At 33.1% G+C, this 12,737-nt stretch overlaps 1 protein-coding gene across 1 annotated transcript in view; it reads right to left on the bottom strand.

Annotated features, from left to right (window-relative positions):
• twin (CCR4-NOT transcription complex subunit 6-like twin) overlaps positions 1-12,737 on the bottom strand; it is a 422,061-nt gene that overhangs the window by 384,424 nt on the left and 24,900 nt on the right. Inside the window, exon 2 of the mRNA XM_085819876.1 lies at positions 10,938-11,081. Coding sequence (XP_085676002.1) covers positions 10,938-11,073 — 136 coding nt within the window. The 5' untranslated portion in view covers positions 11,074-11,081. The remainder of the gene's footprint in view (positions 1-10,937; positions 11,082-12,737) is intronic.

The following is a 12,737-nucleotide window of genomic DNA, read 5'->3' as shown; positions in this document are numbered from 1 at the left end:
CGCTATATGTGCTGTATTGCTTCTAGAGGCAACCATATTCCATATTGAAGGTACTTTTCCTATAGCAAACTGACACCGTCGATTTGTTCATTTTATACATCTGCTAATTTCTGTACTACCATAATTGTCTGGTAATTTATTTATGTTATTTGATACCTTACTATGTGTTGTATATTGTGGGTAAGTTTCATAAAATTCTACATATAACTTTTTCAGTAATTGTGATTTTTGTGATTTTTCCTTAATTTATGATAACCAATGTAATTGGATCCGGCTTATTATTTTTTGCACACTATTACAGAAATTTTATAAAAATTAAGCTTGAACTTTCGATTATGTAAAAAAGAGTTTCTAATTCTGGAGCTGCCAAAGGATCTACAAAGCGAAAGCATGTTTCAATGTCCATCAAACAAAAAGTGGAATTGCAGCAAAAAATGGATAAAGGCATATCCGTCTCAAAATTATGCGAGGAATATGAAATTGGAAAGTCAACTGTATATGACATAAGCAAAAAGAAAAAGAAACTTTTTGAATTTTTTGTGGATTCCGACACCCCACTTGCAATGAATAACAGAAAAAGGGTTCGTTATCCTAAAAGTGACGATCATGACAAAGTGATGATTGACTGGGTCAGGCAGCGTCGCAGCTAGGGCATGCCATTGAGGGGTCCAATGCTAATTGCTCAAGCCAAAATATTTCATGAAGAAATATACACTGAGTGCACATATTTGACAGGTTAGTTAACCAAATTTAAAAATCGCCATGATATAAGACAATTAAAAATTTCAGGTGAAAATGCTTGTGCTGTTACTGAAGCTGCTGAACAATTTGCAGATGAATTCATTGAACTCATTACTCAACACAGCAATTACAGGACTTGAACAGTGGAACTTTGTAACTGAAAAAAAAAAAAAAACTGTATCGGTTTTTAGAAAATTAAGAGGAAGTATTAGCACAACGAAGCAATTTAAACAACTTGCATTGAAAGAAGTGTTTAATAAAATAAACAAATAAATATTAAGCTTTTTTGGGGGGGTAAATTTTAATACCCTTTAGATCATTGCTCTTTATTTCAGAAATTATGGTTTCATATTTTTAATTGTATAATTTCTGCATGCCATCTTACTAGATTTAAATTGATGATCTATAATTCGGAATCGCCGAAGTCCCGACGAGTCCGGATTACGGACTTTGTACTGTACTGCATTTAAAATATATTACTTGTTTATTTTAGTAATCATAATTGTTTATTTGCAACTATTTATAGCTTATATCTCATGAACATCATTAGGAGATACGTATACCAAAACTAGTAACATTTCACAAGCAAATTCAGGGTGTCATCACTTGATCAGAATATAACTCATTCATAAGGTAGGGAGTGTAAGTACGCTTCCGACATCAGCAAATTAAAATCAGCATCAGATATTAAAAAGTTTATTGATTCCCAGTGAATATTATTAGGCAAACAAATTCAAAATTGTAATTGCTATTCTCTGCATCTGTCTCCATTTTCATACGAAATCTACTAAATAAGACGACAAATGATTTTTTTCAAACTAATTTTCAGTTCTTATTCTAACACTGTCAGCACTTCTGTTGACACTGAATTTCTATCATACATAGTTTCACCGCATAAGAATAGGAACACTTACAGTTTTTTACCAAAATAACTTAATCCTCGAAATAATGCTTTGCTTCTGTTTCATTCTTCAGAATTTCCAGTAACTGCATGATGCAAAATGCAATAAAAATTAACATAAACTGTTGTCTGGGAATTTTCTATGGGAAAGAGCTACAAAAAAAATTATGCAATGTGAATGCCTGTTTAATTAGTCTGAAGCTTATGCGGAATTAAAGAAAAAGCCATCGTCACCCTCGTTTAATAGGAAAGAAAAAAATTAAAAATTTCCACCTTTTCAAAAGAATCCAGAAAAGCATCTAAGGTTACCACAATGGTCAGAGGACAGAAGAATCAGGAATGGAATTATTGGCAGTGTGATTGGTAGACAACCCAAGATTAAACCCAAGATTAAAAATGATTTTGATTTTATAAATGGCCAAAATAATGTTTCCTATTTTGTAATGTTTGCTTGTTTTTTTAAAGCTCGGTTTTCCAAAAGTTTCACAAGTTATGAAAGCAAATAGTATTCTGCATGCAGTCTTTCTCAAGTGCATCTCATAAAGCTTTGCAGCATGATGGCCGCAAACTCCAGACTTTAGTTATGAAAAGTTTTGAAAATGAAACTGGACAAAGCCTAGCTATAAAACTTGAATGAAAGGGAGGGGGAAATAATGACAAATTTCCTTATATTTTTATCTAAAACAAAATTTGCTTGCATAAACACTTACTTTTTGGAAGGGGAGGGACATAAATTGGAAAATTTAAGGTATAAAATAAGTAACACAACAACCTTGAGTTTGGTGTAGGTTTAAGTCAAGATCTCAATCGATTTCGAGGGCAAACAGGTACAAGTTCCTCTTCATCAGGAACAAAGAAATCTGCAAGACTAGAAAGCAATGCGCATAACGGTCGTATTTATACTCCACAGTAAAACAAAATGAGAAGGTAGTGCCAACTATCAGCAAAAAAATAAACGAAATTCAAAAATTAAGTTAATAGAGTTTTAAAAGCATTAGGAAAGACCAGATTGGACGTAGACATTAACTAAACAAAATAAATTTTTGTGAATGTGAACAGCCTCAAGAAAATTCAATTCAGCAGCTGAAGAAGCTTTTTGAATGACTTTTGCAGACTCAAAGTCAAAATTATAATTAATTGCCCAAAAATGATTAGCTATCAAAAGATTTGTTAATTTCGATTTTTTGGACAGAAGATTTGTGTTCCTTGATATGATACTTGCTCTTTTCGTTTGGCCAATGTATGTCAAACCCCACTGACATGATATGCTATAAATTCCCCAAGAATTAAAGTTAGAAATGGAAATTTTATGAGTTTAACCGAGGATTTTATTGATAGGTGAGAAAATGACATTAAAATTGATCTTTTAAAGCACGCATGCAATTTTGTTACTGACAGAAGGATAATATGGAAGCATGACAAGATTATTAATGTTATTTCTAATAGCGGAATATCTTCTTTGATGGTAAACTGAAAATTTTTTAAAGGCTTTATCAATGACCATGGGAGAAAATCCTTGGTCAATGGCAAATGATTTCAAATAATTGAGTTTGTTAACAAGCACGGGTTCTGAGGGACAAACCTTGAGAGTGTGAAATACATAATAGTAAAAAGAAGCCATTTTTTTGCTTAACCAGGCGACATGGCTAAGCACCAGGTGGTAAACAAATAGAAAGGAGTTTATGGTAAACAGTAGCACTAAAATCAGATTCATTGCGAATTATAAGAATATCAAGGAAGGGCAGGGAATTGTCAGATTCAATTTCAAGAGTGAACTGGAGGGCTGGATCATTAGAATTCACAATAGATAAAATCTGGGATAAATCATCTTGATTACCAGGCACTAAAGACAAAAAGAAAGTTTCTCAAATAATGTAAGCTCAAAATAGTACATGTAAATGTCAGTAAGTACAGGACTGAGGGGATAACCCATAGCTAATCCCTCAATTTGCAATAATATTTATTTTGGAAAACAAAGTGTGTTTGAAAGAGGTTTTAGTAAAAGAAATTAACTCTCCAATTTCAGTACATGTGAAATGGAATTCTCAAAGCCTATTTGAAGACAATTTAGTGCTCCTTTGACTGGAAGATAAGTGAACAGTGATTTCACATCAAAAGAAACCATAATAGAATGCAGGAAAGAAAAATCTTCAAGTCTATCGATGACTTCAAAAGAATTTTTTACAATGTGACTATTGTTAGAAAGTAAAAGAGGATAATCTGGAAACTAAATATATGGCCAAAAGATATGATGCTATTCCTACACTGGAAACTATGTGTCGAAACAGAATTCCAATTTTGTGGACTTTAGGGAGAGCATACAACCTAGGTATGCTTCAAGGTATGCCTTAAGATATGCTTCAAGATATCAATGATTTTAATCAACTGACTGTTTTAGAAACATTAATCACTAATCACAACCAGAAGTTATCCAAAAACAACTAATTTTTATACCAGATACTTGCTATCAAAAAGGAGAAAGTTATAGGATTTTCAACAAATAATAATAAGCATGCAGATGCTAAATAATTAATCTCATTCAAGTCACAGTCATCACCCTTCATTTACCCATTTCTTGATTAAAAAAAAAAAAAAAGATTTACAAGCACCAATTGTACTAATATGGTTCATATCCAAAACTATATGAAAAGATTTTATGCACATATTAGCACAACTACCTCAAATAAGTCACCTGCATTAAACTCTATAATCATGCATGTAATTAACTATCCAGGAAAACATGCACATAACCGTCCCTTCAGTTTTGATAAGCCATCGTGTGTGTCCAATTTATTACATTCCAAGCCATTTTAGAGACAAATCATAATACGAGGGCCATCCAGGAAGTAGATTACGTTTCCGTCTGTGTCCGCTAGGGGCGGGGCTAGCGCGGCCATCTTGGGGTCAGAGCGTTGCGCAGCTCAGTCTGCATCTAGCCGTGCTAGTGAGAGGTTCGTGCTGTGCTCCGTTCAGATACTGTGACGGTTTGAAATGTCTGCGTTAATTGAAAATCCCGCGAGCTGCGCTCAGTAATAAGGTTTCTGACTGCAAAAAACTGTAAACCGATAGAAATCTATCGGCAGCTTCGTGAAGTGTATGGGGACAACATTATCACTGAAGGTGGAGTGCGTCAGTGGGTCATAAGATTTCAAAATGGCCGAACCAATGTTCACGACGAAGATCGAAGTGGGAGACCCAGCATAGTGACCGCCGAACTTCTCGAAAAAGTCGATGCTAAAGTCCGTGAAAATCGAAATTTCACAATAACGGAACTTTCTTTGAGTTTTCCACAAATTTCGCGAAGTTTGTTGCACGAAATCATCAGCGAAAAGCTTGGTTACCACAAGTTTTGTGCAAGATGGATTCCAAAAATCTTGACAGAGGACCACAAAAATCAGCGAATGGCTGCAGCATTGAACTTTTTGGACGCTTACCATAAGGATGGTGACTCTTTACCCGATCGCATCGTTACTGGTGACGAAACATGGGTGAAACATGTGAACTGTGAAACGAAATTGCAATCAATGCAGTGGGGGCACACAAGTTCTTCCCAAAAACCCAAGAAATGCATGCAAACAATGTCGGCAAGGAAGATGATGGCGACTGTTTTTTGGGACAGAAAAGGTGTAATTTTGGTGGACTTCCTGGAAAGAGGCACTACAATAAACTCTCAAAGGTATTGCCAAACTCTCCAAAAACTCAGAAGAGCAATTCAAAACAAGCGCAGAGGAATGTTGAGCTCTAAGATCTTGTTGATTCACGACAACGCCCGGCCCCACACGGCAAATGTCACTCGTAAAGTTCTTGAATCTTTTAAGTGGGAGTTGTTTCCTCATCCGCCGTACAGTCCCGACCTGGCACCGAGCGACTTCCACCTATTCCCAGCAATGAAGAAGTGGCTGGCTATGCAGCGTTTTGATGACGACGCACAGCTGCAAGAAGAGGTAACGAAGTGGTTGAAGGCGCAGGCGGCCAAATTTTTCGACGAAGGAATTTCCAAGCTCGTACATCGCTACGATAAATGCCTTAATTTGTATGGTGACTATGTAGAAAAGTAGTATTTGAGTGTGGCTTTCATCTATATATAATAAAATTTGTTTCCTATACTTTGTTTATTTTTTTATTCCAAAACGTAATCTACTTTCTGGATAGCCCTCGTATTTTTTGCCATAAAGTCAGTTTTAAAATATGCCATTACAGGTTTACCTGCAGTGGAAGAAACTACGGTAAAATGTATGCAGGGAACAGTATTTTGCAGCAAAATGGGAAAGGGAAACAATTGCTTTGAATCTATTTTTAAAAATAACGCCATGAAATTTCGACAAACATAAAATATGTACATATGTAGCAATCTGTATGGAAGTGATAAATTATTTTTTTGTCATTTTAACTCATCATTCCTTTACCCTGTAAAACATGCCAAGCTGCACCAAGGTGGTTGTGCTAATGCCAAAAAGAATACACAGAGGACACTAACTAATTGCTATTGGAATATTATTCATACCCAAGGCATTAATTGCTGGTACTGAAGGAATACTTTTTTTTTAATTAGGAAAACTGAACAAAATTGCTTGCATTTATAAGGAATTTTTTCTTTCTCCACTGCATGCTCTTTTGGTGTAACTGGAACATGTCCAACGACTAATCAGAAGATACAACATTCAAATCCTAGACAAGGCAATGCTGATTTTTTATTACTGGCTTCAAATAAATACTTAATAATTCTATAGTATATGTCAGAGGTGGGGAACCTTTTTACCATTAGAGGCCACATTTAAATTAGGCAGCAATAAGAGAGGCCACATAAGCTGATTGACCTAAGAAAGTGACTTTTGTGAAATTATTATCGTTTTTCTATAGATTTAACAATTTATTGCATTATATAGAAAAAATAAAATATAATACTACAAAATTTTAAATATAATATACATATAAAATAATATAAAAATATTATAAAAAATACAATAAAAAATATTTTTTTATTCACTAAGTTAGTGACGTATTTGGCTTTGTTTTTTGTTTGACAGTAATTGTATATTTGGATCAAGCTTCGTAACACACAGCTTTAATTGATCCTCTAAATGTGCATCTGTAATTTGCGTTCTTAAATTTATTTTTATTTTTGACATGAGAGAAAATGTTGTCTCGCAACAGTAGGTACTTCCGAAGCAGGAAAGTAAACGGCGAGCATGTTCTCGAAGGCATGGATATTCAACAGCATTTTTCCAGATTTCTATGGGATCCTTTTTAGCGTTAAAAAGGGATTTGATGATACTATCTTCCCCTAAATCAATTAACTCCATTTTTAGTTCTGCAGGAGCCTCGGATATATCTATTAAATGTGGTTCAAATGCCAGTTTCATAGCAGGAGTGTGCTCTTCAAAATCAGAAAATCTATTAGTATACTGTTCTATTAAACAATCCAAGACACCTACATATTCATCGAATATTTTATTTTCACAGTTCTGCTCATTTAACATTTTAGCTAGCTCCGGGAAGTGTTGTGCAGATATTTCCAATCGACACAGCAATGTTTTGAAAAATGATAATTCTTCTTGAAAGAGGTAATTGTTTGCATCTGTCGACATTTCTTGTATCTAACATACTCACTGCTTCAACAATACATTCTTTAATTATTTCAATGTCACTAAATGGTTTGCCCCTTTTTCCAAGTATATGTGCTATTTTATACGTAACAGCAACTGCAGCGGAATTTTGATTTACGAAGGCACTAAAAGATGCCTGCTGATGATGCTTCTCATTTTTCAACTTTTGAAGTGCAGCTTTTCATGATTCACCTTCTAAAGTGAAATATTTATGTTCTTTATGAGTCAAATAGTGTTTAATTGCATTCGCTTTTTTTAAAGTATTTAAAACTGTATTGCACAATAAGCACATCATTTTATCTTTCTCAGCAGTAAAGAAAAAATCTTAAATATTCTGTTTTCATCACCTAATTTTCTTCTCTTACTATTTGACATGATGGATAAAAAAATGAATATCAAATAATATCTTTAACAAAGTGTGTACTTTCTAGAAATACAATAAAACCGTGTACCTGTTATAAGCATGCACTGTTAACTACAGTTAGCTGAAGATCGCAACAGGGAAGCGTTGAGAGATGCGAGTCAGAGAAGCCAAAGCAAGGTGTGACACTCAAATGGGAGATCTGAAACCGAGTTTTGTTTACTTCTTAGACAAGGTACAGTCAAAAGTCGTTAATTCGGACACCCGTAATCCGGAATGATCTATAATCCGGACCTCAAAGCTAAAATCTTTCTGCGCATTGACGCATGCGCATAGGCGTTTTACTCGTGCGTGCAAGACATTTACGACTGCGCATATGCATCTGCGCAAGTGCAGAATACGTTTTCGCGTGCGCGTTTAATGTATACCGGACGGTAAAAGCTAAAATTATCTAATTATCTATTTCAGTTAATGTTGATAATTGCGTTGTTCCTTAATCTTCAAATTGGATCCGGCTTATTATTTTTTGCAGACTGTAAGAGCAATTTTATAAAAGTAAGCTTGAACTTTCGATTATGTCAAATGGAATTTCCGATGCTGGAGCTCCCAAAGGATCTAGAAAACGAAAGTATGTTTCGATGTCCACCAAACAAAAAACGAATTGCTACAAAAAATAGATAAAAGCATATCCTTTGTTTATCTAACCGTTCCGAAATCTGTTTATCAATTTCACGCTGCTCTGTGCGGGGGGGGGGCACGTCGCGGGGCGGCGCGCAATGAACTGGAAGTTGATCTGTCAACACTATCGTTATCTTCAGGGCAGATGTTTTTATTTTAGTCGGCTTATAATTCCTTACTAAATGTAGTATTTAATTTCGATGTACTCCGTCTTTGATATGATTTAAATCAAATTCCTCGTCATTATAAATATCACGAATACAAATCACATAGTTTTCTGGTTGCAATTTTCTAATTTCGGCTATGAGTAAGGTATGCTTTACGCATCCGCGCGTTAAAAGAAATGTTTAATAAAGTAAACAAATAAATATTAGGCTTCTTTTTTGGTAAATTTGGATACCCTTTAGATCATAATTGCTCATTATTTTATAAATTACGGTTTCATATTTTTAATTTTATATTTTCTGCATGCCATCTTCCCAGATTTAAACTGATGATCTATAATCCGGAAAAATCGATAATCCGGAATCGCCGAAGTCCCGACAAGTCCGGATTAAAGACTTTTGACTGTAGTTGGTGCTGCTAGCTGTGGGCCAGAGCCTCGCTCATGCGTGTTAGAGTCCGTTTCAGACTAGTATTCTGATGTCATGTTACAATATGACTGTCTTTGGCGGGATTTTTCGCGCAACTGTCATGGCATTGATGTACAATAGTTGTTTGAGACGAACTCTACCATTTTGTACTAGGTGGCAAAGGGCCGCACAAGAACCTCACGGAGGCCGCAAGTTCCCCACCTATGGTATATGTAGTATGGTGGACAATTTGTCACCACTTTGGAAACTGGTATCTTCTCTCTCTCCCCTTTTGAGGGAGAAAGATTATTAGCAATTTTCACTTTCCTGTGCTCTCAAAATTAGTAACACATCTAGCCAGCCATCATTAGAAAAAATGGTGTTCAAATATTGGGTAGGACATCACTAATTTTTTGGGTTTCATGCTCCAGATAAATACTTAATAGCTCTATAAACTGAAATACTTACTTAATATGTAATTTTAAATTAAGAATGAAATAAAAATATATGCATAATACCAAAAAATGGGGTTCCATGAATTATTCAAGGTCATGGATTATTTAAAGAATTTTTTTAAAAATAATATTAAAGTAAAATGTTGTATCTAATTTTTATTTCTTTTTTTTTTTTTTTTTTTTTTTCTTTTTTTTTTTTTTTTTTTAACTTCAAACAATTTTTCCAGTTTTCTTTAAGTTTTAGCTTAAAAAAAGGTAAAGGTATTTTTCAACTTTTTCTTTGTGGAAGTTCATTTCACATAACCTGACACTTTTAATAGCATGCTTGAAAATAATTTCAAACAAACATTCATGTTCAATATTGAAATAAATTATATATAATGTCTGGTAACAGTATTATACAGTCAAAAGTCGTTAATCCAGACTTGTCGGGACTTCGGCAATTCCGAATTATTGATTTTTCCGGATTATAGATCATCAGTTTAAATCTCGTAAGATGGCATGCAGAAATTCTAAAATTAAAAATATGAAACCGTAATTTATGATATAAAGAACAATTATGATCTAAAGGGTATCAAAATTTACAAAAAAAAAAAAAAAAAAAAAAAAAAAAAAAGCTTAATATTTATTTGTTTACTTTATTAAACATTTCTTTCAATGTAAGTTGTTTAAGTTGCTTTGTTTTATGTGATAATACTTTCTCTTTAATTCTACAAACAGACATAATTTCTTGTTCAGTTACAAAGTTCCGCTGTTCAAGTCCCGTTAATTGCTGTGCCGAGAATACCGACTAACTTGTCAATCAAAATTTTTTCGTTTTCACTAACCTCTCTGTCACATTCTTCATGTCTTTATCCATGTTTTGCAACAATTCCACTCTTTGTTTGATGGACATCGAAACATACTTTCGTTTTGTACAATCCTTTGGGAGCTCCAGAATCGGAAATTCTGTTTGACATAATCGAAAATTCAAGTTTACTTTTATAGTATTGCTCTTACAGTATGCAAAAAATAATAAGCCAGATCCAATTCGAAAATTAAGGAACCACGCAATCATCAACATTAACTGAAATAGATAATTAGATCATTTTTTCTTATACCATCCGTTATACATAAAACGCGCATGCGAAAACGTATTCTGCGCTTGCGCACACACATATGCGCAGTCGTAAAAGGTCTTACGCGCACGTGTAAATCACCTATGCGCATGTGTCAACGCGGCGCATGCGCAGAAAGTTTTTAGCTTTGAGGTCCGGATTATAGATCATTCCGGATTATGGGTGTCCGAATTAACGACCTTTGACTGTATATAAATTTTGTCGCCGCAGTTATTTAACAAATTGCAGGTTAACAAATATACCTCTATTAAAAGGTGATCAACAAGGTGATAGATTATTTTAACATAATTTTAAATATTAGAATACACACACGAATAGATATTAATTTTAAAAGAACAATTTGGAAGAAAAAGCACTGCCATACATTACGATCAATATGATAAAATCTGGACAAAACTAAATCAAGCTTTTATTATAAATTACAAGTTTTTGTATATTAAATTACATTTAACTAAAAACAGAAAATATCCGATAAAAATAAAACAATTTATTGCAGAAAACAAACCTGTTATCTCCAACTCAGTGAACTCATTTTTTGATCTTGTCGCCATCTCGTCCGGGGACATGATCTTGTACATACGACGAGGATTCGGATGTACATAGTGGTTTCTCTCTTTTTTCCTTGGGATTCGCTTTGACATAAGGTCAGCTATTAAACAAAATCAGCATAATATTAAATTAGTCGTTCATTTAAAAAATGCAAATTGATAATTAGATGACCAAAATAACTCTTTATATTTATTGTGAATGTAACAAGAAACATTTAAAAAAATCTATTATTTAAAATATATCAGCATGTTTCCAAATTATACATATTTAGATTTTCATTACTTGTATAAAAATATTTTCAGAACAACTTTTTTTAAATCTGTTGTATTTTTTTACACATGAACAAACATAAAAGTACCAGAACAAAATTCAGAAAATTACATTAAAATAATAATACTATTTATACTACAAACAGCAATTAAAATTATATTGCTTCAATGTTCAGGGAAAAAATACACTGATTTCACATCATTTTGACATTTTTACTCTTCTTGTCACAGAATGCTAAGCATTCAAGTTTCACTCAATTAGTTGTTTAAGTGCCTAAGCTTGTATCAGACAAATGGAAAACATTTTGAGGAGCTAATATATTTAACAAGCATAGAGATGAAGTACACTTAAATAAAAGTGGAGAAAGGTATTAGCTTATTATGCTGTAATGGCCATATAAACGAAAACCACCACCATCTGAAGAAATTTCAAGTTCCTCATCAACTGCAAACCAGCCCTAAATAAAAGTTCATGCAGATAACCTGTAATTTTAAGGTATTTTGCATACTGCCGACAAACTGAAAGTGTGTCTTGATCATTCTTTCAGAAGCAAAATATGTGATCAATTTCAATTTAATAAAAAACTGCAGTAGTATTCTTTTGAGAAAAAGGCATTTTGCCTTATAATAAATAGAATAAAAAAAGGTCATGAACTGCCCCTATATATTAACAATGAAAGATGCAATCTTGAAAGTTGCAAGTAAAAAGAAATTGCAGTATGTGGCCACCAGAAATTATATGTAAAAAATACATGCCAGAAGATGAAGACAAGAAAAAAATACAAGTGTAAAAATTTTGCAACATTTTAACACTTTACCATAATATTTTTGTTATTTTCTTCATGGTGAGTTTTTCTGCATACTGTATTTTGTGAGTTATTTTCTTTCATGGTGGCTTACTATTATACAAATATCAGGAGAAATTCTAAGGGCAAAGAATCCCGAAGCTTTCAGAAACACAAATAAAGTGAATAAAATATTGAAGAAAGAGAAGTTAAACTATACAGTACTCAATACTATTACACTGCAAAATGGTAATACCATGGCAAGCAATAATGAGCAGGGAGAAAAAAAATTAACTTTTTGTTATATGTTAAAAAACATTACATTCCATTGTCAGTCATAGATACATACTTACAAAGTTTAAATTTCAAAATATTTTTTCAAGTATAAATTTTACTAAAAAGTTTTAACGTTAGAGAAAAGACAACATTTGCTTAGAGAAAAGGCAGTATTTTAATTAGTTACAAAAATAAGAATAATTGTAATTTGTCCCAAATCATTAATTAGCTCACAAAAAAATTGCATGTGTGAATAAATAAAATAAGTTTAAATAAGTTTAAATAATTTTAAATTAATAAAATTTGTTTGTTTCGCTGATTATCTATATAGATGATGTGAATTAAAATTTTCTACATAGGAGATTTGAAATTTCTTAATGATTGATAATTTTCTAGCCAAACTTGAAAAAGTCACCAAAATACACA

Source organism: Stegodyphus dumicola, chromosome 7 (genome assembly GCF_044657685.1).
Source record: "Stegodyphus dumicola isolate Sdum_Otavi_A_Nest chromosome 7, ASM4465768v1".
NCBI classification, from domain to species: Eukaryota; Metazoa; Arthropoda; class Arachnida; order Araneae; family Eresidae; genus Stegodyphus; species Stegodyphus dumicola.
The sequence above is the reverse complement of the archived record's forward strand: the minus strand, read 5'-3'. Positions and strand labels throughout refer to the sequence as shown.